Source organism: Phalangium opilio, unplaced genomic scaffold (genome assembly GCF_054372755.1).
Source record: "Phalangium opilio isolate 3A_F unplaced genomic scaffold, DU_Popi_V2 ptg000017l_1, whole genome shotgun sequence".
Classification (NCBI taxonomy): domain Eukaryota; kingdom Metazoa; phylum Arthropoda; class Arachnida; order Opiliones; family Phalangiidae; genus Phalangium; species Phalangium opilio.
In genome coordinates this window covers 6,280,314-6,304,612 of record NW_028324151.1, presented here as the reverse complement: position 1 = coordinate 6,304,612, position 24,299 = coordinate 6,280,314, and the positions used below count along the sequence as shown (strand labels likewise).

Below are 24,299 nucleotides of genomic sequence, written 5' to 3'. Positions count from 1 at the left end.
ATAAAACTGTGATTATTGTAAAAGTTTTTATTTTTCTCTCTTTCAAACATATGTTTTTTTTCTTTATTACAAGGCGGTCTCCACAAGTCATTAGCTGACTTTCTGTACCAATAAATAAATAAATAAACATAAACATATAATATATATTATATATTTTTTATTAAATTCTCCTATAATATACAAAATCATATTTTCACAGCAGTAGCTTCTTTGAGCTCAGTAAGAGCCCTTGACTCATGAAGAAATGATACAAAATGTACACCCTATAAATAATAGTAACGTTGTTTATAGCATTTATTATTTTTCTGTGCCAATCATTTTGCAGCAATAAAATGACAATACCTGTCCTTGACAGGCTCTCAAAAATCCTTGATTTGCCGTTATTGTCACAGCTTTCAAACTATCCCCGGTTCCAAATATAACCTTCAAGGGGCAAGTTGAAAATGAGAAAAAAGTCCCATCTTTTTCTTCAATTGTTTGATGTTTTTCGAACCAGGGCCCTTTCATGTATAGGTCTTTGAGTGCGCTTATTGCAAACTTTGAAATTTCTGAACTGCAGGGGAGGGGTGTTGTTCAGCAATGTCTGCATTTTATGCCCATACTCTTCAAGCATAATACATGTTTCATCGTATAGGAGTCTTATTATATTAATTCATTGGATACAATGTTTCTTTATTATTTTATTATATACAACGTGTTTGAAAAATAATAGCATTATAATTATTTCGCTAGATTTATAAGACGGTGCTATCCACCTAATTTGTTCCTTCTCCCTTCAATGGTGACGAGTATTTCATTATTCACTCGGACCATGTCCATAAAAGGACCCTGTTATGATAGCCATACCCTAGATCTTATTTTAACTTTGCTGCTAATATTCAAACATGCTGCTCTCTCTGAAGGCTGATCAGGAACAATTTTAACTCTTTCTAGAAGAGATTTGGCTCTTTCCTTTTCCAAAGGACCCCCAATTGTTGAAACTATTTCCTGAAAATCCAAGTGTGCCATTTCGCAACAAACTAGTTGATGTCCTAAATCCATGTTTTCAAGTGGTTTAGCGCAATGGTTCAACAACCATCACCACAAAAAATTAATGAACACACCTTCAAATATGTGATCTAAAATTGGTTTGACAGGACATTGTCTTTCACTTTTGGCTTGTTCAGTTAAGATACTGTCTTTGAAAACGAAATGACAGCTGCCATTTGTGACGGAAGATACGTAAGCAATCATGGTAGATACGTCCAAATTTAAAATAGCATTTTGAGGAATTTGTGACGGAGTCAGGAGGTTTTTATTCTTCCATAGCGAGGCATTGGAAGAACTTATATCTGGGTTTTGTTTCGATGGTAGAGTTTGGCAAATGTTTATATTCATATTTGATTCTTGGGAAGTTTGATTAGTTTCGTTCTCTTCATTAAAATGTTGACAGAAGTCATTGTCATCATCATGATCAGTATGATCACTGTTATCAGATGATAACGAATCCTCTACATAAGGCTCCTCCATTTCTATGCAATTTCCAATCGACTCAACTCTGATTTTATTTAGGGCCTTTTTAAGTTGGATAGCCACACCAGCTGTAAACCAAACTTTCACTTCCGGTGCTTTATACATAAAAGGATTTATACTGGCGCATTTCACCAGATCTTTCATTTGGTGAACGAGTGAACGTTTTCCATACCCCGCAGCCCCTATTTGTAGTGTCACTCGATTACTACAAGCTAAACACTATCTTTGAAACTATTTAGTTTCTCATACCTAGAGATATCAAATACAAGGATTGAGGGTTTCTAGCTACAACTTTAATCCATGTTTTTCCTTGATCAGCAACTATGTCAATAACCACTTGCTTTGCAGAGTGTGATGGATCATCATTAAATGTAATTGGTTTTAAGATCTCAATAACACCATTAGATTTAGAGACGCAATCTAATACTGCCGACAAATGCCTCAAGTTGGTACTCCTTATATGTTCCTCTTTAATTTTTTCGGGCGTTTTTAACAGCTTTAATTAAGAAATTATGGCCCGTCATTCAAGCGCCATTCCCAAATTGGGAGTGTATTCTCACCCCCCCCCCCCACCCGTGACAATAGTCCGAGTACTATTCCTACCTAACTGCCAACCAGAACAGTGAAACATTCAATAACTTTATATGTCTCAACTAGGGATCTTCTTACATATTCAAAAGTTCTCCCAACATTAACAGTTTCTATCCCTTATCTATTCTCAGTCACGTGGTAGGGTGGAAATAACCTCGACACTATTTTCACCAGGGGTAGACTATAGAGTAATGGCACTTATGGCAGTACTACGTATGCAAACGTCACACCCTTTTATCTCTTAACTCAGTGTCATCCCCCCCCCCGGGCGCGTACAATATCTCGTCCAGAGGGAGGGATACACAGCCTACACCCCTCTCTACCGCCACTACTCTATTCACTTCACCGGGCGGGGGGGAGGGGGGTTAAACTAGTACCCAAGCTATTTTCACCAGGAGTAGGAATGTTCTTCTGCCTATTTCCACCCAGGGCCAGGGGGTGAGAATAGAGCTATCTCAGTTGTGACTTCAGTGCCTAGGTAAAACCGTCACGGCCCACTCACGGGCTTAGCTTTGGCAGTCGGCGGCCATGTTTGGTACCGCTTTGGCTATATGGGCAAATAGCATGGGTGACGTCACAATAAGGCTTCTGAGATAGCTCTAAACATATTTCCCAATACAATTTGAAGAAAGCCAAGGCTTAGCTTACCTTGACATAAAATTTCCTCTCCGATAATATTTTTGAATAAAGACGGTTTGCACCTTGCTTATCGTTTAATAACACCTTCGAACTATTCAAAAGGCTATCACATTCTATTATTTTACTATTTACACAATTAATTAACTCTTCCGTAGATAATTGAGAACCGGACATTAAAGCACAATCCATCCTTACACGAGCAGAGTATCCAGCAGACTACACTCAGTGTAGCCAGTTAGCCAATAGCCACTACTACAACTTCTACAAGTTACAACTAGAGTATATATAGAACGAGTAGCATTAATGGGCCACTCATCACTCACTCTCATGATATAAAAAGATTACAGCGCAGGCGCCAAAAAACGAGATGAAAGGCAAAGTTTTAACCCCGTGTCTTTCCCTCTCATAGATGGGCACTATCATATCATTTGATAGTTTTACCACTTGATACGATAGAAAACTAAATCTGCCCCTATCAAAGTATCAATTTTGATAGTTATTTTCGAGAAAAATTTGAATTATAATGATCGATTGAGTTTGATAGCTTAGAAAGTGCACTCGAAGTTGATATGATTCATTGATTCGTTGAAATCTTCTAGAGAAAAATATCGATTCTCAACGTGATCTGGCTACTAACCCCATCTTTTAGAAATCATAAAAAATGATAGGCATTATTCCTTGAGAAATAAATTGATTCTTTGAGTGAGTTTATTTGGCGACATCTGTTTTCTGATTTCATTTTAAAAAATTATGTGCTAATCTTTGATAGGCAATTTTGATAGTTATGAAAATTTCTGGAAAGATAAGTCGTTTTTTGAATGATATCGAAGTTTTTAATATATTTGAACGTTAGCAAGTGTAGGTTTATTCTATAAGAAGATTCTGTACTTGGTGGTCATTATAACCCTCTCAAACAAAAAAAAAATAAATAAAAATAAAATAAACGATGGTTCAACAGTTCAAACTGTGAAGACGGAGCTTCTTGTATATAGAAGCTCCGTGCTGTCACTGATGTGAACGACTACTCGAGGAGGAAGAACGATTCCACGAAATCATCCAAACGTAGAATTAGATAAATTAAAGTGTAGATTTTCTGATTTTTATTACCCACAGTTTTAATTGCAATTTTTGCCTTTAATTATTATTAGTTAACCGTTTATAGTAGATGGTTTAGATTAAATCAAGGGCGAATAATTTGAAAAAGTTTGGATAGTAGCTTTTGAACTATAGACAGTTAAAAGTCAAACTTGAGAAATGAGATTATGGAAATTATATGAATATATGAAAATATTAGAAATTCTACAAAATCAGGAAATATCAGGAATCGATTAAACAGAGTAAAAGTAGGTAGAGCCCAAATCAGTTTGATCGAAAACAATCAAATTTAAAGTCCGGAAATTAAATAATCGATTAATTTAGTCGTTCCTAAAGATTTCAATTTGATTTGATAGGCAAAAAATCTATCTAACAATGAGAGCCAATCTAACATATTGAAGGAAGATTTGATAGTTTCACCATCTATGATTTGTTGAGAGGGAAAAAATCTATCTAACAAATAATGCCCGTCTAAAATATAGCTAGAAGAATTGATAGTTTCGCCAAATATGATAGTTTGAGAGGAAAAATATCTATCTAACCAGCAGTGTCAGTCTAAAATATAGTCAGAAGAGTTGATAGTTTCGCTATCTATGATAGTTTGAGAGGAAAAATATCTATCTAGCCAGCAATGTCAGTCTAAAATATAGTCAGAAGAGTTGATAGTTCCGCCATCTATGATAGTTTGAGAGGAAAAAAATCTATCTAAGAAGGAGTTCCACTCTAAAATATAGCCAGAAGAATTGATAGTTTCGCCATCTATGATAGTTTGATAGGAAAAAAATCTATCTAAGGAGGAGTGCCCAACTCTGTTCCCTCTTAGTTACATCGAAAAGGTCTATTCCTTAACCCCCCCCCCCCAAATATATTATTTTGACAGTTTGACGTGATTTCTGGCTACTCGTCTTTTCACTCATCACAACTTCACAAGTGACTCTTTCACTGTTGTTGATAAATGATAACGAGAGCAATAGTAAATGTAATTTGCGCTTACACAAAAAATAAATACAATATAATTAAATAAAATCAGAAGTAAATTAAATAAAATAAATCCTGCAACCAATAACGAAATATTACTCGTCTCTCTGTGTCAGATGTCTTTCTCCATTGGCATTTTCCGTGGAGTAATTCTACTGGAGTGATAACAAACGTTTCATTAAAAACCATTACTTTCATTATTATCTCCTTTAATATTGCTCGATGGTGATAACTTTCTAGCAGCCAATGGAAAACATGAATGTGACTGTGAGGACTTTGTGAGCCTATGAGGAAGTTTGTTATTTAGTTTTACTTTTAGTTCCTGTTAGACTATAACTCTGCTTGGGTCAGTAGTTAGTAGTGGGTGGCGGCGTGGCACACACTCGCTTGTCAGTTATTTCGATGGTTTTACCGCCGTCTTTTGTGTAATTTGATCATTCGTGGCAACGTCCTAATCTTTAAAGTTTCTAAGACGCTGATTATGAGATCGGGAGCCTCGTGTGGCGATATTTTCAAGATTACTGTTTAGAAATGGCTGAAGCCTGGGATCTGTAATTATTATTTCTTAATTTCTTTTATCAATTTTGACCTTCAAGAGTAAATTTATTTAATCTTTTGCGGTTTTTTTAAACAGAGGAAATTACGATGCTTCTGGTGGCTGGGAAACCCCTGACCATCATGCAATTGATGACTGGGGGACAGTTGATGCGCAGACTGATACATCAACAAATCGTTATAATAATTTTGATGTGAGTAAATCAAATTCTAAGAGTCACAATCCTAAGAAAACAAACTATAACTACACTTCTGACAATTGGAGTACTAATGACGCTGTGACTGATACTCAAAATGGTGATTGGGGTTCTAATTTAAACGATGATTGGTCAATTACTTCATCTATTAAGAATAATACCAAAAAGAAAACTAATTTAACAAAGAAAGTGTTTGAAACTGACACCGATAATAATTCCGAGACGAAAAACGTGTTGGACCTTGCTTTTGAAAGAAAATTAAAGAAACCTTCGACAAGTAGAGACAATACTTATTCTAAAAGAGGAGTTAACGGATCCCAAGGATTCAATCATAACCAAGGAAGTTTTAGAGGACGTGGTAGAGAAGGTTACAATAGCTATAACACAGATTCTAGTCGCAGAGGAAATTATCAAAGAAAGGAAAGAGGTAGTTACGTGTCGAGCAACGAAGGGTACTCTACAGATTCCAACTATCAAAGAAATTACGAAGGCAAAAGCAGGGGTTCTTCCAAGTCAAGTGTCGAAAGCTACGATTCTGACCAAGGAAATTATAGAGGAAGAAGAGGTAGAGGCGGCTACAAATCAACTACAGATGGAAATCAAACTGAAACTGACCCATGGGGAAGGAAGAAGAGACCAAATTACGATAACAACCACCGTGGTTTTTCAAGAGGCAGAAGCAACTATAAAAACACGGGTGCTGGGAACTTTAGAAGTGACTCCGATGGTGGTGGTCGAGGAGCTAGAAACTTTAACTCTTCCCAAAGAAGCCGTGACCACTCTGACAAGTCAAGAAATTTCGAATCTCGCACCAAAAATGGAGGGTACAACCAAAGAGACCAATACGACAGACAAGAGCCTACGAGAGAATTTGTTCCAAAAATGAGCGCGTATAAGCTGAAGAATATACTGGAAACTGCCAAAGATCCTGATGAAATCATGTGGACATTAAAAGCGGAAAAGAGTGGTTTCCCCGAATTACTGAAAGACCATAGTTTGACGCCCGAAATGGTCGCTGATATATTGGAACTTTTGGACGAAGCTTGTCAAAGCACGAAGAAACTGAACCTCCTTCAACTTCTTGGGATCATCAATGATTCAAATTTCTTATTCAGACACATTCCGGATTACCTTGCCGAGTTACGTTTCTCGGCCTATCAAAAAAGCGAGAGACTAGGATCGACCCTGCAACACCTTTTTAATTTATTGAAGATCCTGCCCGAATTACAACCAGTCAATTCGATTAAAGTTCTGACTATATTGTTGCCCCAGTTGAGTTCTTGCATAAGCAATCTCATGGATCAAGAAATCATCATGGATTACTACCTCTTAGACGAATTAGAAGAATTGGAAAGTATCCAACGTAAACTGACTGAGGAATACAAGAACAAAGACATGAAGAAACAAGCGGACACGGAGAAACAACACGCGACCGAACCACCGGATTCGTTTTACAACTTACACATATTTCCAACGCAAGAAGAATTAAACAGTATTGAAAAACCGTACTTGAGATGCAATATCGCTGAGGGACAGTACATAAATGTTGAGCATTACTTGGACACGCAATTTCGTCTAATGAGAGAAGATTTTGTACGACCCCTACGAGAAGGCATAAGGGAATATCAAAATGTACAAAAGGAGCACGTAACTGGATATAAACCCAAGAAAATTCAAGGGTTGTACATTTACGACGAAGTCAGCATCTTAGAACCTAAATGCGGATTGGATGGAATTCATCACGTAGCTCACTTTAATAACAGATACCTCAAAGATGTACAATGGCAAAGCTCGAAACGGTTTTTCCCTGGATCCCTGGTTTGCCTCTCTTCGGATAACTTCCAGACGATATTGTTTGCCACAGTTGCTAAAAGAGAACCACACCTGCTTATCAAAGGAATCGTTTATATTCATTTCGAGGAAATGAATGATAAAGTTAAAAAGATAACACCAACTGATAAATTCGTCATGATTGAGTCCAGCGCATTCTTCGAAGCGTATTACCATAACTTGGTTTGCATGCAGCAACTAAATGAAGAGAACTTTCCCTTAAAGGATTATATCGTTTACGTTAAACGGGATTTAAAACCACCAAAGTATTTATCAAAAGATGGACGAAAATTTTACGACATAAGACCACTCGTTTGTCCGTATCCCGAAAAAAGACCTCCATCAAAAGATTTCTTTAACGAGGACAAAATTAGTGACGATAAAGATATTTACAATTTTACACCCCTAATGGATTACGTCAGTGATATCGCAATTTTAGAAGAAAAATCTTGGCCACCTCACTACGATCTAGGTCTAGATCAGTTTCAACTCAAAGCTTTACAACTAGCTTTGACAAGAGAGTTTGTAATGATTCAAGGACCACCCGGCACTGGAAAAACTTACATTGGGCTTAGAATAGTCCAACTACTATTGTTCAACTCGCAGTTTTGGAGAGACGAAGATGAAGCCCCGATCTTGATCGTTTGCTTTACGAATCACGCTTTGGATCAGTTTCTGGAAGGGGTTTTACATTTCACAAGAAGCATTATTAGAGTGGGTGGACGCTGCGAAAGTGAAGAGCTACAGGATTATCGAATAAGCGCCAAGAGATTAGAATTAAAAAAGACGGGGAAAGTTCCTAGACACATTCGTCAAAATAAAAGTGAAATTGGAAAATTGCTCTTCTCTATTCAAGCAAAAATTGATACTGCCGAAAAGAACATCAGTCGAGCGATGCAAGACATCTTAAACGACGAGGATCTTGAAAAAGTTATGGGGGAACAGCACTTTGCGAGCCTTAAAAACAATAATAAAGATAGGTCTATGGAGAATGATGGAAAGTTGCTTTTGGATTGGTTACAACTTAGATATAGGGTTGACGAAGAGGAAGACGCCATGGCTGATACTTCTAGTAGTAATGAATCTGACGAAGGTGAAAACCAATCTGAACTCGTCCCGAGAATGTCTTATTCAGCTATATCACAAAACAATAAGAAACAAGAGAATGAGGATGTTAAAAGTGACGAAAATGAAAACGATGGACCAAAGGATGTAGATGATTTTTTCGAGGATCCATCTGGCTTGCTCGATGATCAGGCTTACATAGAAGAAGAAATCAACGAAGAAATTGAGAGAATGCAAAAAGAAAGAGAAAGCGACACGGAGAAAGAGAAAGACGAAGACCCCAGATCAAAATGGCTCCGTAGTAAGAGGCGAAAAACTCTACAACACAAATTGAAAAGTAAGAATAAGAAAATTATGGACCAATCTGACGTTGATTCCATTTCAAATATATGGAATATCCCAATCAGTCAACGATGGAAGTTGTATATTTATTGGGTCAGTAAATACGTCATGAAGAATTACGCTAACATCTACGACCTGCATGAAAAATACGAGGAAAACATCAAGCTCTTGAAAGAGTTAAGAATTGAAGAAGATCATTTCATCATCAAAGGCTGCAAGATCTTAGGAATGACCACAACTGGCGCGGCCAAAAATCAAAAATTGTTAGCGGAATTAAAACCCAAAATAGTCATAGTAGAAGAAGCTGCCGAAGTCAGTGAATCCCATATCATCACTGCTTTGAATCAAAATACTGAGCATGTTATTCTGATCGGTGATCACCAACAACTAAGACCAAGTCAGGCTTCCTATTCGCTGGCCCAGGAACACAATATTGACATTTCTCTATTTGAAAGAATGGTCAAAAACAAAGTATATTTCCAACAATTAGTCAGCCAGCATCGAATGAGACCTTGCATATCCAAATTGTTAGTACCAGACATTTATAAAGAGTTGCGCGATGATGTTTCCGTTAGCAAGTACGAGCCCGTGAAAGGTGTAGCTTGCAACATGTACTTCGTCACTCATCGCTTTGTAGAAGAACAAGAAAGGGATAGCGTAAGCCGAATAAACGTCCACGAAGCTAAGTTTGTCGTGAAGCTAGCCAAATATTTCGTCAATCAAGGCTACAAGTCGGAGCAAGTCACGATCCTGACTACCTATTCTGCGCAAGTTTTTACCATCAAAGATTTAATGGATGAATCTTTGAGTAAAGTAGCGGTAAAGTCCGTGGACAACTACCAAGGTGAAGAGAACGAAATCATCATCATATCGTTTGTCCGAAGTAATGCCAAAGAAATGGTTGGATTTTTGAAAATCCACAACAGAGTTTGCGTAGCGCTATCCCGAGCGAGGAAAGGATTATTTGCCATCGGAAATTTTGACATGTTGGCATCCCAGAGTGATTTATGGAAAAACATAGTCACGAAGTTGGAGGACGGGAGAGCTATTGGCTCTGACTTGAAATTAATCTGCCAGAATCATAAGGATACTTTTGCTGAAGTTCAAAACCCTGAAGATTTTGAGAAGGTTCCGGAAGGGGGTTGTTCGCGTCCTTGCTCCTACAGATTAAGCTGCGGGCATACTTGCCCTAGAAGATGTCACCCGTACGATCCTAAACACGAATTTATCCAATGCAAGGAAATCTGCAACAAAAAAACTTGCAAACTCAACCATCGCTGTCCCAAAAAATGTTTCCAATGCATTGAAGGTTGCGGAGACTGCATCGTTATGGTACCTAAAGAATTACCATGTGGACACGAATTTAAGATTCCTTGCTATAAAGACCCGGTTGAAGAAAAATGTCGCATGAACTGCGGTAGATTGCTATCTTGCTCTCACATTTGCACCAAGAAGTGCGGCGAACCGTGCGACACCGAATGCGTTTTGAAAGTTACCGAGATCAGTCCATGTGGTCATAACGTCAAAATCCCTTGTTCCATGAGAAAAAAGCGCTTTGAGCTGCTTCGAATATGTAGCGAAAGATGCGCAACCGAGCTAGGGTGTGGACATCCATGCGGAGGACAATGTGGAAAATGTAGGCAGGGAACCCTTCATCAACCTTGTCAACAGAAGTGCACGAGATATTTAGTTTGCGGCCATCATTGTCAAGAACCATGTTCGAAATGTAAGAAATGCGCTTTTTAAGTTTATTAGATTTGGCCCTATGATTAAATTCAAAACATTTTTTGTTCTTTCAGTCTGTCAACCGTGCAAGAAGAAATGCGAAAATAAGTGCCCTCATAGCTCTTGCCCTAAAACTTGCGGAATACCTTGCACGCCGTGCAAAATGAGGTGCGATTGGAATTGCCCACATAAAAGGTGTAAAAATCTATGCAGCGAACCATGCGTGAAATGCACCCACCCTTGCGCAAAAACTCTGAAATGCAAACACCAATGCATCGGATTTTGTGGAGAAAAATGCCCTACCTTATGCCTTATTTGCGATAAAGAAAAAGTTACCGAAATATATTTTGGAATGGAAGATACCGAGGGAGCCAGATACGTCGCTATGGAAGATTGCGGATGCGTCTACGAATCTGTGGGCTTAGAAACATGGGCCAAAGCGCAATGCGAAGTAGATAATGTCATCCGTAAGTTACGGTGCCCAAAATGCCAGAAGTTAATCAGCAACAGTCATTTTCTTGGAAAGTACGTAAAGACCATCAGCGCCCGGATTGAAAGTGTCAAGGAGAAGTTATTCGGAATGAGAAAAGACATCATTAGAATGCACAAAGCGCTACTGATTAGAGTTACAACCCTGTACCAGAAATTGGAAAAGCAGCCTTCGTACTATAGTTTTAAAGACATCTTAACGCAGATAAAGAAAGTTGCGGACATCGACTCGATTGACATTGGGACCCTGACATCGATGAGAAACTATCTTAACTTCGTTGATAGAATGAATTCAATGGATGAAGACATGTGGATGGTTAATGACGAAATCCTAAGCAACACCAAAGTCTACGACACTCTCCTAATAGACCATTTAAAGTATTTTCAAAAAAACATCGCGTCCGCCATGATTGAAAGCTGTAAAAACAGGCTACCAACCCAAAACCAAGTTGAAGATATCCACCGCGAGTTAAACCGATTAAGTTTAATTGGAAAAATCGTTGTTAGCGTCCATAACGCGGGAGGACTAAACCGTTTCATAGATAACAAACAAGCCGAGAAACATTTTAAAACTGGATTAGCGTACATGTTAACTCCGAAAGCCATAGATGATAATTTATGGGGTAAAGTTGTTATATTGTTAACTGATATGCGAAGGTGTTTAGGTTTGGCTCAAATCGCGGTTACCGAAGAGGAAAGAAAATCTATTATAGCCGCGGTGGGACTATCGCAAGGTCATTGGTATCAATGCCCTAATGGCCACGTTTACTGTATCGGAGAATGTGGTGGTGCGACTCAATTAAGTCGTTGCAACGAATGCGGAGCTAAAATTGGTGGTTTAAATCATACCCTTCAAGCTGGTAACCAAGTTGCCACTGAAATGGATGGTGCCAAAGATTCCGCTTGGTCCGAAGCTTCCAATCTACAAAATTTTGAACTTGACGAATATTAAAAGAGTAATTGTTAGAATTATAAGTTTTTTAAAATTGGAAAAAAAAAAAGAATTGGAAAAAAAAAAGAATTAATTGGAAAAAAAAAGAATTAATTGGAAAAAAAAGAATTAATTGGAAAAAAAAAGAATTAATTGGAAAAAAAAAGAATTGGAAAAAAAAAAGAATTGGAAAAAAAAAGAATTAATTGGAAAAAAAAAGAATTAATTGGAAAAAAAAAGAATTAATTGGAAAAAAAAAGAATTAATTGGAAAAAAAAAGAATTAATTGGAAAAAAAAAGAATTAATATTTAACTTATAAGTTTTTTTTTAAATTGAAAGAAAAAAAATTAATATTTAACACTGTTCATTAAATTTATAAAGCATAAGAGAGAGGGGGGGAGGTACTTGATTTGTTGACTAATAAAATTTTACCTTTGAATTAAACATTTTTAATTGAAAGGTTCAGTGAAAAATAAATATACATGGAATTAAAAACCGTTTTGTTTTTGTTTTTGTTTTGTATCTCGAAAATGTAAAACGGAGGCCTCGCTTATTTATCAACACTGCCTTACCACCATATATAAAACAAGTGTTTTCCGTAAAAGATTACTTATTACGCTATTTTTTTATCTTTTTTTTTTGTTTAAAGTTGAAACGTAACACAGTAGTTTCGTGGAACTTTTTTTTTTTTTTTTTTGGTTTTTATAGTTTTATACAGCTGATTCAAACCTTTTCTGGAAAAATTTTTCTCTGACCCTCCTGCTTCACAAATATCATTTGGTTTGTTTGTTATTTTAGTTGTTTATTTGTTTTTTAACATACCAAAATATAGTTTTTTTTTAAGGAGGAGTATATTCGGGAAACTTTTCTAAACGTTTTTTGGAATCCTCATCGTCGTCTTGGCAAATAAAAAGACTATGACCGTAACCGCAAGCTAAACTGAGTACGTTCATACCATCGAGGGGTCTGATTTCTTGGGGAGTTGTTGAGGACTTGGGCTTGGAATCTCCGTAACCCTACAGATATGTTTAGATTTAATGTTTTACAAGGTTGTATGTGGGTGAAGGGGCAAGTGTTCGACTTGGGGATAGTATTACGCCGCCCTACCGTCAAGCAGACTTAGAAATAGCACACGTCCACTGGTCCAAAACCAGTTTATTAATTGCTTGGACTAGTTTTTTAATTCAAAAAGTGGGGGTTACTGGTCCTCGGGACCAGTTTATTAATTGCAAATCTATAGGAGAACATAGGCTGGGACCACTCCGGAGACCAGTTTATTATTTAGGACACTAGGGGGTCACTGGTCCCAAGGACTAGTTTAAAAATTATCCTTATTTCTAAGTCTGCCGTCAAGTATATTACGCCGCCCTACCGTCAAGTATATTACGCCGCCCTACCGTCAAGTATATTACGCCGCCCTACCGTCAAGAATATTACGCCGCCCTACCGTCAAGAATATTACGCCGCCCTACCGTCAAGAATATTACGCCGCCCTACCGTCAAGAATATTACGCCGCCCTACCGTCAAGAATATTACGCCGCCCTACCGTCAAGTATATTACGCCGCCCTACCGTCAAGTATATTACGCCACCCTACCGTCCAGTATCAAGCCGCCCTACCTTCCAGTATTACGCCGCCCTACCGTCAAGTATATTACGCCGCCCTACCGTCCAGTATCAAGCCGCCCTACCTTCCAGTATTACGCCGCCCTACCGTCCAGTATTACGCCGCCCTACCGTCCAGTATCACGCCGCCCTACCGTCCAGTATCACGCCGCCCTACCGTCCAGTATCACGCCGCCCTACCGTCAAGTATCACGCCGCCCTACCGTCAAGTACTACGCCTCCCTACTGTCAAGTATTACCCCGCCATTTTTTAAAATTCACTATGCATTTAGGCCTATTTGTAATTTCCCCGATGTATTGCAATTAAGAAAGGGTTTCCCATAAATTAGTACTATTATGCCTCCCAAATACTGAAGGACACCGTGACCTAAGAGCAACCAGCTCTTCTTTTCGCTACTTCAGGGATGAATAAAAGTTATATTACCAGTTCACCATAGGTTGGAGTAGTTCCCCATGAGGCGCAACCTTCATCAGCGGTAACGACAATACTTCTGGAACAGCAACCGATTTGTTTAATGTGCCAACTTTGAACATCCTGAACTGGTTTTGGGTACATGGTGGCTTCTCCCGATTTCTTATTTTGGCCCCAGAAATACATCGCACCTTAATAATTTATTAGTCAGACATACACATTCTTGTCAATCAATTATCAATGACACGTTTTAAACCAACCGTGGATATCAATAGCGCAACAGTAAGTTCCGCCTGCATAGATACTTTTGATGCCTTGATTAGGACGATCAAAAGCTTTTACGAGTCTGGGCAACATTTCATCTTTGGGATCAGCGTGGCCCAGTCTGCCGTATCCTCCAAAACCCCAGGTAAAACACCTTTTTTGAGCATCAACTATTATCTTAAAAGAATGGCGGGGGTTTTTAAGTCTTCGGAAGCGAGATTCGAAGGGAACTTGGCCTTACTGTATGGTTCAACCCGCAAGATACATCCAAAACGTTGACACTATCAAAGTGTTTGACAATTGCTTCCTTGTGCTTTTCTATAAAGAATGAGACTCTACGCGGCACAACTTCGCATTGGAAGGAGAGCTTATTTCCACTGACAAAGTAGCGGCCATCAGTGTTATGACCTGCACCCCGAAATTGGTTAAAAACACGTTCCCTATTTCCCAGGTGAGGTAGTTTTAATTTTTACCTAGTTGACCATATTCAGGGCAACCAAATGAAAAGAGATTTCCCTTAAAATCCAGCAAAACGCTGAACTCTCCTCCACAAGATACTTTCACAATTGGTCTTCTTTTAAATGAGATCTTAATACGCGAGCGAGCGGAGTTATGTTAATCATTCAAGTCCCCTGTAACAATTCAGGGTTCGTACAAAATTTTTGTAATGAAATTCCCTGACTTTTCCAGGTTTTCCCTGACTAAATTCCACAAATTTCCCTGACCATATGCAATAACTTTAAAGGCGTAAATATATGAAAACTAATATAAATTCACTCGAATCATTATTGCACGAGTTGTCATTGTTATAAAGATAAGCCAATTAATTCGTTTAAATTTAACCATAAGTAAATCATAAATAACCGGAGCGAGCGAAGCGAGCTCCGCGAATTTGGGGTTCTACTCAAGTCTCAGACAACACTTTTTTGGTCACCCTTATACTGTTATCCAGACTATCAATTTCCCACCAATATATTTTTCCCTGACATTTCCCTGACTTTTTAGGCACATTTTCAATTTCCCTGACTTTTCCCTGACCTTTAAGGCCCATTTTCAATTTCCCTGACTTTTCCCTGACCTTTAAGGCCAATTTTCAATTTCCCTGACCTTTAAGGCCAATTTTCAATTTCCCTGACTTTTCCCTGACCTTTTAGGCCCATTTTCAATTTCCCTGACTTTTCCAGGTTTTCCAGGTCGTGTACGAACCCTGAACATTATATTTTTTATTTATTCTCACTCTAGTTGGAACATTGACTGCGGAATTTTGTGTCCCAATTCCACACTGTCCCATTTTGTTGTCTCCGCAACTATAGACATCTCCACGATCTTAAAATGTATTTAAAAATTAACTATTATTGTCAAATCCCCTCGCGTCTGGTGATAGAAATATCAAGCGGTTATAACCATCAATAAAAAGAGTGTGCGATTTGCCACAAGAGGCTGATACTATCGTTTCATCTTTCAATGTTTCAACAAGTGTAGGATTGTCTCTTCTTTTAAGATCACAGAGGCCAAGCTGACCCTTATCGTTACGTCCTAATAAACCACACAAATTTTTATTCTTACATCAAAAAACGATATAGATAGTTTACATACATGGAGTATTTATACCATTTACACCAGGAGGCCGGGCTACCCGGAAGACAGAAACACGTCTACTATTGTCCTCCAGGTAGCCTGGACTTCCTGGCGTAAATGGTACGTACTCTTCATGTGGGTGTGAACTATCTATTAACAAATAATATTTGACAACTTTAAGGCATTGTTAACTATCAGATTACCCACCCCAAGTCATAACTTTGTTATCTTCCGTAATCAAAACAGTATGACAGGCAGAGTTTCCGGATGCAACGTATCGAACTCTGATTCCTTTCAGAGCTGATAACTTATGAGGACCCCATAAATTACGACCAGTAGCTTTCTTGGCTATGTTAACAAATTAATAAGAGAGAAAAAGAAATGTTCAAGGGATAAAGGCTTATCTCTTTCAGATCTACGTCTAAACCAATTTTGTTTTGGGGAAATCATTTTTTTTCCCAATTTATACCATTTTTTGGTAAGTCTCTTCTGCCAACTAAGTCCCAATTTGTACCACCACACATAAGTAATGTTCCGCAAGTGTCTGGTGGTGAAAGTTTCTGAAATTTTCCAATAGAGAAAAGGGGAAAAAGAACAAAACAGAAGGGACTTGGATCAAAATTTGTATTAATTTATGAATATGTTGGAATTTTATTAAAGGATGTTTAGTTAAATTAGCTTATTCATTATCAGATACCCATAAATATACTACATTAAAACGACCTGACCCATGTTTAGAAGAGTCATGGGAATTCAAAAAACTCATCTAACAAAAACGGGCCAAAATATCACCCCCCCCCCTTTCCCAGAAATACGGGCCTGAAAAAATGAGTCACTCGAGTCAATTTCCTAAACTGATAAAAATGTTTTGTGGATAATTATAATTTAAGATTTAAACGTACGATATTTAATTCTAATATATTGATTAGTACGACTAAAACTAAAGGATTTAAGTTCAGTAGATGGCATTGTTTTAAATGATAAACCATTCGGTGGGAAAATCCGAAAATCGGAAGCCCGCGGCTTGACAAAGAACCTAACGTTGCGTTGTTGACGTCTGAATCGTTAAGCCTAACCATCATTCATTTATACGTAAAAATAAAAAGTAGGCCTACTCTATCTCTATCGTTTTATACGATTGTAATTTTGATCAATTTGATTGATATTCGAAGGGCGAATAAAGGGTTAAAGTAAAGGTTGTTAAGTTTCTTACGAATCTCTTTTTCTCCTGTTTGTCATCCTCGACGTCGTTGGAAGATGATTCGGCTTCTTCGGAGTTATCATCGTCAGGGTCTCCATCATTATCGGATTTGGCCATGGCCTCACTAGTCGGGTTGACGCCATTGTCCGAGGAGGATTTTTGTGGATCTTTTGTGGAGGGGGTCGCGTCGGCAACCGCCGCCGCGTCCTTTACGGCCGAGTCTTCGTCATTTTCGTCGCCACCGGATTCCTCCTCGCGATTGTTCTTACTCGTATCGTCGTCCTCGGCTTTTCTTTTATTAGCCATTAACGACAACTTGATAATAACTGGGATATAATTCGATTTAAATAGCGATAGATTGAAAAGAAACGATAAAAACGCGCGCCACAGTCGTAAATCGCCCGCCCGAGACCAGAGGAGAGAGGTAAATTTTGTAAGATGCCGTACTTAATACCGAGAGTGGGGTGTAGTAGGGGGGATAAGCCCGCTCAGCTCGTTGCAAGACGGTCGGTCGGGTACCCCAAATCGAGAGGAGAACAAAAAAGAAAGAAAAAATACTCGAACGAAGCGGTCAATAATTTTCGTGTGTGGGGTGCGCGCGGGAAATAGACACGCGGGCTGACAGTTGCTCACCCGCGAGTGTAAACTACCGCCCCCCCCCTTTTCCCTCTTTTGAAACTGTACCGATTTCTCTCGTTCAACTACGTTCTTTACGAGAAGCCGACACGATTTTTTTTCCCAAATTTCCCGTCCCCCCTAGAATTTGACGCATCAGCACGGTCGCGTGAATGTTTGTGTAATGTGTTACCCAGGATTGGTTACTGTATTAAAAATATTTTGGATAGTAGATTTATAAATATTTCAACATGAACACGGATTGGCAAATGCCACGTGGTCCAAATGTAAATAACCCTTGTCTTTACGGGTTTCTAATACATTCAGTTTAAATTTCGCACCAAAGAGACTTTTTCCCTACGTCACACGTCACGTGTTAAGATTAGTTCAATGTTACGTAGAATTGCATGGAGTAGTTTAAAAGGAGTGGTCATAAATACTCAATGTTAATTTATGGAAAACGAGTGGTAATAAATACACAATCTTAATTTATCTCCTTTTGTCGACAGTTAATCAGTTTATAAAACTACATTAAGGTTTAGTTTAAAGCGGCGGGCCATAGATTTGGTTAGACAAACAATTTTCATATCCTTGGTACTTTAGTTTGTCAGTCATCCAAGTCCTTTATTTCCCCCACCAAATAGGCGCTGACGTCTCCTCCCGCCAAAAATCTTAGGACTACTTCCGGCGGTATTTTCTAAAGTTCGTAAACATTTAAATTTTTATAGTTAACCCTAAACCACGTGGATAACACTCAGTAACTGAACTACAAAATGAACTGGAATCAAATTCAAAGCCAACTGAGGCATCAAAATAATCCTGTTGTGTTCTTTGACATTACCATTGGAACTACTGTAATTGTTATCACTTAAAAATTAATTAATTTGTGTTTAAAACTAAACCTAAACTTAATCTAACACACTATGAGTACTGTTTATACTTTACAGGAGGTTGGCAGGATGAAAATGGAGTTATTTGCAGACACTGTACCAAAGACAGCAGAAAACTTTAGACAATTTTGTACAGGGGAATACAAAAGGGATGGAGTACCCATTGGTTTCAAGGGAAGCATGTTTCATAGAGTAATTAAAGATTTCATGATACAGGGAGGCGATTTTGTGAATGTAAGTCTATTAATTAGGTTCTCCTAACTTAATTAAATTTCTAATTTAATAAAGAAACATTTTTATAGGGAGATGGAACGGGAGTTATGAGTATATTTGGAGGCAGTACCTTTGCTGATGAAAATTTCACACTAAAACATGATGCACCTGGTTTATTAGCCATGGTATAAATTAAATTACTAATTAGTATATTACCTTTGTAATTGGCTTTACCTTTACCTTTTTTAATAGGCTAATAGCGGGAAAGATACAAATGGATGCCAGTTTTTCATTACTTGTGCTAAATGTGATTTTCTAGATGGAAAGCATGTTGTATTTGGTAAGACTAATTTTTTAACTCTTTAATTAGACTCGTAATTAATTGTGTATTAATATTTTAAGGGAGGATTCTAGATGGTTTACTTGTAATGAGGAAAATTGAAAATGTTCCGACAGGACCAAATAATAAACCTAAAATTCCAGTTATTATATCTCAGTGTGGAGAAATGTGAACTTTCATGATTAATAAAGTTATTTAATTATTTTTAAACTTGGTTTTTAAATTATTGGGCAATTTTTATAAATTGGGGGGGGGGGGGGGCTCAAATTCCAATATTTTAGGCATATAGAGTGCTGTCAGTTGTGACGTCAGATCCAAGGTTAAACGTCACGAGTCTGCGTTTAGCAATGGGCGGCCATGACAGTTACCGTTTTTTCTTTATGGGAAAACAGCATAGGTGACGTCACACACGCGCTTCTGACAGCACTCTATTCACCACCCCCTTCTCCCCTCCCGTTAATATTGCTTTGTGGTTTCCTCCGTGAATTTGAGATGGCGCCAGGGGTACTACGATTTATAAATAAACACGGGGAAATAGTAACAGCACCTCACCACGTTCCTCTGTATTAGCCTCTATTGAGAGATATAAGGGAGTGCCAACTCCATGAAAACCATTCGGCAAAACTTTGCATTTCGTTTTTGAGAAAACTAAGTAGTATTTTGCAAAATAAGCAATTAGAAATTGTTTAGAAAAACATCATGGTATTGTAAGGTTTACAAATAACATGGCTGTATCGATATCTTAATATTTTAAAGTAAAACTATCATTTAAGTCAAAATGTTCTTAAAAGTATTGTTTTAAGCCTAAAGGTTTCATAAACAATTCTGGCTTAAACTATTTTGGTACAAACTTGTTTTCAGCACATCATAGTAGTAAATCTGTCTGATAGTAACGCTCTGTAGCTCGCAAAACATCATTAGTAACAGTAAAATAATTAATAATAACAACAAATTTACCAAACTTTCGCTCAAAATGGCGGCTAACTTTAGGCAAAAAATCTAGTTGAGAAAACCGCCTGATTGGCTAAACGAAGAGCTGACGTCAGATGAAATCCGAGGAGTCGGTCACTCTCTTGTTTAAATTGGATTAAATGTAATTTTGCGACGTTCTCGACAGTTTTTATTTTATTTTTAATTGAATTGAATTTGATCTGTCTGATTAAATTCGACACACCAATATTGACGATTTTACGAGTGACTAGCCCCTTGGAAACCTTCCACAATTTTATATTTGATTTTGGTATAAAATAAGTAAATACCTTAGTATTTACTTAAACCTTTTTTCTTTTCATTTGCCATCCCTTCTGCGCATTTGACAGATGCCCTAACAAAACTTAATATGGTATTTTATGGATTTTCACCTCTCTAAATAAGTTTCTTTAAGGTTTTTACGATTAGCAGTAGACAGTGGCTTATTTTAAATGAAAAGTAAATGCTGAAACACTTAACCGGTTTACTCTGAGAAAATAAACCACTTCTTTTCGCAGCACTGTTTGCTATTTCCATAGATTTTCACAAATACCTGAAATGAAAACGAAACAAAATATATCGTAAACCTATAATGCTTAAGTATGGGTTTACCCTTGGGGCTTATAGTATTGGAATAGAGCTTGCGGTTAGGGGAGGAGCTAAGATTTGTAACACATGGCCATAGTGGCGGGTTGAATGCACGGAAAAAGGGAAAATCCACCAATATTGCTACCAAAACCGTGCTGAGACTTAGGGTGTGATTTACTGTACCACTCCCCCAAATAAAGCTCATTGTAATCTGCTACCACGAACTTTCTCGTGACGTCACACCCTCCTATCTCTTACCTCGGTTTTGGCAACCATATTGGAATTCGTCAGCTCAGGTAATACAAATTCGACAACTAATACTGACGTCACGTCACGTAGCTCCTCCCCTATTAGTACAACTCTATTGTACATTCCATCATAGCAAATGTCAGCTGTCAGCTCCGGTCCTGTGGGGCTCCAAAAATGCTGGCTAACCTTCTACGCACCAATTTTACCTTGTTTAGACAAATCCTCCGCCGGAAGACGCCACTATATGAGAAACAGACAGCCATCACGAGACACACCTCTGCATTTGTATGAAAGATGGGTGCTCGTGGGGAATATCTTCTCGGCCCATACTTTTAAAGACTATGACAGCCTTATGAATATATTATATATAAATGGTGTTATTTATGCTTAACGAGAATTTGATTTAATTCAAAACTATTAAACTACCTAAAACAGCGAAAAAATTATCGAAACTTTATATTATAATATATACAAGAACTGAATAAAAAGTTCGAGATTTGTTAAGCGAAAAATTTTTCCTGAAAATATTTCGCTACCGTAATTTCAATTTTTTTAACTACAAAACAATGAAACATTTTGCGATTTCTTTCTACGGCTAAGAGACCAAGCCCTAAAAAGACTTAAAAACACGATTTTGGTTTTAAATTGAAATTGCTAAATATTGTATAATAAATTACGTTCAATGCTATATAGTCAAAACTAATTACGGTTTTGAGATATAGTACACTTTAGACCTTCGAAAAAAAAAAATCACCAGTCATTTTCCTGTTCAAAATTATCTTGAAAATGAAATCAAAATGCCGTCACTATAAAATAAACGATGTTTTCACCAAAGTTCATTTGAAAATAATCGTTGAACCATTTTCACTTTGAATTGAATTGAACTACGGAAGCCTTTTTTTAAGTACATCTTTTTTCTGGCCACGTCTGAACCGAGATTTTAAAACTTGCGAATACGCCTTTTTCTATTTTGAGAAACGTCCAAGATTTTATGAGTAAATTAACAATAAACAAAGCTGTTTAGAAAGTTTGAATCTCTTAACTTTTAAAGGATACGGAAGTTTATCTAAAAGAACAAACAAAAAACCGCGTAATAACAGATGCAATATACGAAGTGAGGCAATTTCCGGAAGCTTATAATAGCGTACCTATAGTTGTCTATCCTATTTCCGTCATTATTGAACTAGACTGTATCATAATATGACGTTATTTTCAAGCTAAAAAAACCCGCACGTGGTTCTAGAGAAAAAGCAAAACCCCTTTTGACGACCGTTTTATTTTTAAACGCAAGTATTAATTTCAACATCCCTATCGCATTCGTGACATTTGACGTAGCAACACCAATGGAATTTACAGTGACACCTTTCCGTGACGCGTTCGATCCTGGTTTGGTAACCGCGACCGCAACACAATAGTTCGCATCCGTCGATGGCTTTCGAAGTGCGATTACAAACGCGACCCCTGGTCCCCAACGAACCCGTCTTTTCGTCCAACTCGCAAAAGTCCGGGGAAGAATCCAAGTAAATCAAGTCCGTGTCCGTGTGAGGCTTGAAATTGGGGTTCAACGGGACCAACTGACGCCTCTTGTCCACTTTCAGGGCGACCACTTCGGTGGCGCTGTCAAATTTCTCTTTCAGGATAGCACCGACTTCCCGAAAGGACGGCATGGCCTTCCAGCAAGTTTTTAGCTCGCAGGAACCCGAAACGCCGTGGCACTTGCATTCTACACGCATGTTATGTTCCACAACCTAAATTAGTACAGATATTATTCATTTGACAATATTTAGGCATGCAACCGAGCCCACAATCATAGGCAATTCAAATGGGTTATGATCCACACGGGGTTTTTCTTTGGGAATGATCCTCATCTTACCAGGGGTTTCCTTTGGGAAGGACACTCTTACAAGGGTTTTCCTTTGGGAAGGACACTCTTACAAGGGTTTTCCTTTGGAAAGGACACTCTTACAAGGGTTTTCAATTGGGAAGGACAGGGTTTTCCTTTGGAAAGGACACTCTTACAAGGGTTTTCAATTGGGAAGGACAGGGTTTTCCTTTGGGAAGGAAACTTTGACTAGGGTTTTCCTTTGGGAAGGAAACTTTGACTAGGGGTTTCCTTTGGGAAGGACACTCTTGCAAGGGTTTTACCAGGGGCGGACTGGCCACGGGGGCTGGTGGGCAATATCCCACGGGGCCGGAGGCAAAATAAGGGTTTGGGGGCCGGTCGGTCGGCCACGGCGACTGGCCGTGGCGTTGATCTAAATGCCTAAGTACTAATTGTTTGGTAATTTTTATTTTGAATCAATTCAAAAACAGTTTGAAAACAAAAGATAGGAAATTGGGGGAAGAAGCCTCAGGAAGAAGGTTATGAACTTGCAAGGCAATGCAAGCCATTGGACTTTTTTTGAATTTTTTCTATATGATATTAGCAGCCTAGGCGAAAGATAAGCTTTACGACCGCTCTTAGCAAATTTACAATGAGATGAGAGCCTTGAAAGCCCAATTGATCGTTACAGAGTGGAGGTGTTCCGCGTTATAAAAGACCAACAATTTAGTAGCTTAACGGAACGTTTCTCCGATAACCGCAAACTAATTTCGAGTGCGCAATACCTACACCCACGTCATTTTTCGGAAATTCAAGAAAGAGGCATATACCCCAGATAGATCTTTCAGAGATTTCAAGACTATCGAATATTGACGAAGATCCTTTGACGAAAGAGCTGGTCTCATTTACCAAAATATTCCAAGACTTAAGAGCATCCCTCAATTCAAAAACTGAAGAAATTTACGGAGATGGAGAGCCTGGTTCTGATGTAAGCCTTGATGAGGACCTGTTAAGTGAACCAGAGGCTCCAGAGCCAGAGGCCAGTATTTCAAAAGCACAAATAGCTCAACCTCGTTTTACAGCTTCATGTTCCAATGTTGATTGTGACGGATGTCTGATTTGTTGCTTTCAGCTTCTTCATAAATTTAATCTACATTCCGCAGCTTACACTAACCTATATCTGGCTTACGAATATTTATTAACATTGTCATTTAGCCAAATTAGCTGCGAAAGAGCATTTTCAAAATTGAAAATTATAAATAATAGACTGAGATCGTCCCTTGGACAAGAAAATCTTCAAGCTTTGATGTTGATTTCGGTTAAAAGAGAACTACTTAACAACGTACCATTTAGCGATATACATTAGTATGTAGTAAATTCTTCCCAACTAATGAGAAGTATTTTAACATAAAATGCTTTAATTAAAACAGTGTGAAAAAAACTGAAATGTTTTTTAATTACTTACTGTCAATTTAAATTGTTAATTACTGTCAATTTAAGTTGTTAATTACTGTCAATTTAAATTGTTAATTACTGTCAATTTAAATTGTTAATTACTGTCAATTTAAATTGTTAATTACTG

General features: G+C 37.9%; 5 protein-coding genes and 1 long non-coding RNA gene across 9 annotated transcripts in view; 2 read left to right on the top strand and 4 right to left on the bottom strand.

Moving 5' to 3' along the window:
- Positions 1-137: 137 nt before the first annotated feature.
- Positions 138-3,121, bottom strand: LOC149702740 (UPF0415 protein C7orf25 homolog). The gene is made up of 6 exons (XM_089866639.1): positions 2,752-3,121; positions 1,762-2,008; positions 1,104-1,694; positions 847-1,031; positions 343-423; positions 138-263 (listed from the first exon to the last, which is right to left on the bottom strand). The coding sequence occupies exons 1-6, from the start codon at positions 2,929-2,931 to the stop codon at positions 186-188; spliced, it is 1,362 nt and encodes a 453-aa protein (XP_089722765.1). The 5' UTR covers positions 2,932-3,121; the 3' UTR covers positions 138-185.
- Positions 3,122-4,929: 1,808 nt separating this feature from the next.
- LOC149702739 (NFX1-type zinc finger-containing protein 1-like) lies at positions 4,930-12,041 on the top strand. The gene is made up of 3 exons (XM_089866637.1): positions 4,930-5,366; positions 5,450-10,530; positions 10,604-12,041. Exons 1-3 carry the CDS (start codon positions 5,347-5,349, stop codon positions 11,968-11,970), a joined length of 6,468 nt encoding a protein of 2,155 aa, XP_089722763.1. The 5' UTR covers positions 4,930-5,346; the 3' UTR covers positions 11,971-12,041.
- A 335-nt stretch (positions 12,042-12,376) lies between these two features.
- Positions 12,377-17,337, bottom strand: LOC149702738 (protein RCC2 homolog). The gene is made up of 10 exons (XM_089866638.1): positions 17,044-17,337; positions 16,300-16,390; positions 16,038-16,178; positions 15,657-15,788; positions 15,490-15,578; positions 14,726-14,840; positions 14,494-14,660; positions 14,249-14,429; positions 14,001-14,179; positions 12,377-12,966 (listed from the first exon to the last, which is right to left on the bottom strand). Exons 1-10 carry the CDS (start codon positions 17,335-17,337, stop codon positions 12,790-12,792), a joined length of 1,566 nt encoding a protein of 521 aa, XP_089722764.1. The 3' UTR covers positions 12,377-12,789.
- LOC149702729 (uncharacterized) overlaps positions 17,261-24,299 on the bottom strand; it is a 157,899-nt gene continuing 150,860 nt past the window's right edge. The window contains exon 4 of the long non-coding RNA XR_016381848.1: positions 17,261-20,611. This is a non-coding gene — a long non-coding RNA (uncharacterized LOC149702729). The remainder of the gene's footprint in view (positions 20,612-24,299) is intronic.
- Positions 18,375-19,299, top strand: LOC149702737 (peptidyl-prolyl cis-trans isomerase H). The gene is made up of 5 exons (XM_089866646.1): positions 18,375-18,500; positions 18,594-18,770; positions 18,839-18,934; positions 19,002-19,089; positions 19,152-19,299. Exons 1-5 carry the CDS (start codon positions 18,420-18,422, stop codon positions 19,259-19,261), a joined length of 552 nt encoding a protein of 183 aa, XP_089722772.1. The 5' UTR covers positions 18,375-18,419; the 3' UTR covers positions 19,262-19,299.
- The window catches only part of LOC149702730 (protein Wnt-4-like), a 151,310-nt gene continuing 148,331 nt past the window's right edge, over positions 21,321-24,299 (bottom strand). For all 4 annotated transcript variants that reach the window (XM_089866643.1, XM_089866642.1, XM_089866641.1 and 1 more), the window contains one exon: positions 21,321-22,643. In XM_089866643.1, the coding sequence (XP_089722769.1) occupies positions 22,176-22,643 (468 nt within the window). In that variant the 3' untranslated portion in view covers positions 21,321-22,175. The remainder of the gene's footprint in view (positions 22,644-24,299) is intronic.

Excerpts from the sequence above, each read along its gene's own strand:
- LOC149702738 (XM_089866638.1), bottom strand. The coding sequence starts at position 17,337 with ATGGCTAATAAAAGAAAAGCCGAGGACGACGATACGAGTAAGAACAAT. Across the intron at positions 16,391-17,043 it reads AACAGGAGAAAAAGAGATTC|AAACTTTCACCACCAGACAC; the intron begins GTAAGAAACTTA and ends GGAAAATTTCAG. Across the intron at positions 12,967-14,000 it reads CTCCAACCTATGGTGAACTG|GGTTACGGAGATTCCAAGCC; the intron begins GTAATATAACTT and ends ACATATCTGTAG.
- LOC149702740 (XM_089866639.1), bottom strand. The coding sequence starts at position 2,931 with ATGGATTGTGCTTTAATGTCCGGTTCTCAATTATCTACGGAAGAGTTA. Across the intron at positions 2,009-2,751 it reads AGAGGAAATTTTATGTCAAG|CTGTTAAAAACGCCCGAAAA; the intron begins GTAAGCTAAGCC and ends TCTTAATTAAAG. Across the intron at positions 1,032-1,103 it reads TTTAGATCACATATTTGAAG|GACATCAACTAGTTTGTTGC; the intron begins GTGTGTTCATTA and ends ACATGGATTTAG.
- LOC149702737 (XM_089866646.1), top strand. The coding sequence starts at position 18,420 with ATGAACTGGAATCAAATTCAAAGCCAACTGAGGCATCAAAATAATCCT. Across the intron at positions 18,771-18,838 it reads AGGGAGGCGATTTTGTGAAT|GGAGATGGAACGGGAGTTAT; the intron begins GTAAGTCTATTA and ends ACATTTTTATAG. Across the intron at positions 18,935-19,001 it reads CACCTGGTTTATTAGCCATG|GCTAATAGCGGGAAAGATAC; the intron begins GTATAAATTAAA and ends CTTTTTTAATAG.
- LOC149702739 (XM_089866637.1), top strand. The coding sequence starts at position 5,347 with ATGGCTGAAGCCTGGGATCT. Across the intron at positions 5,367-5,449 it reads ATGGCTGAAGCCTGGGATCT|AGGAAATTACGATGCTTCTG; the intron begins GTAATTATTATT and ends TTTTTTAAACAG. Across the intron at positions 10,531-10,603 it reads TCAAGAACCATGTTCGAAAT|TCTGTCAACCGTGCAAGAAG; the intron begins GTAAGAAATGCG and ends TTGTTCTTTCAG.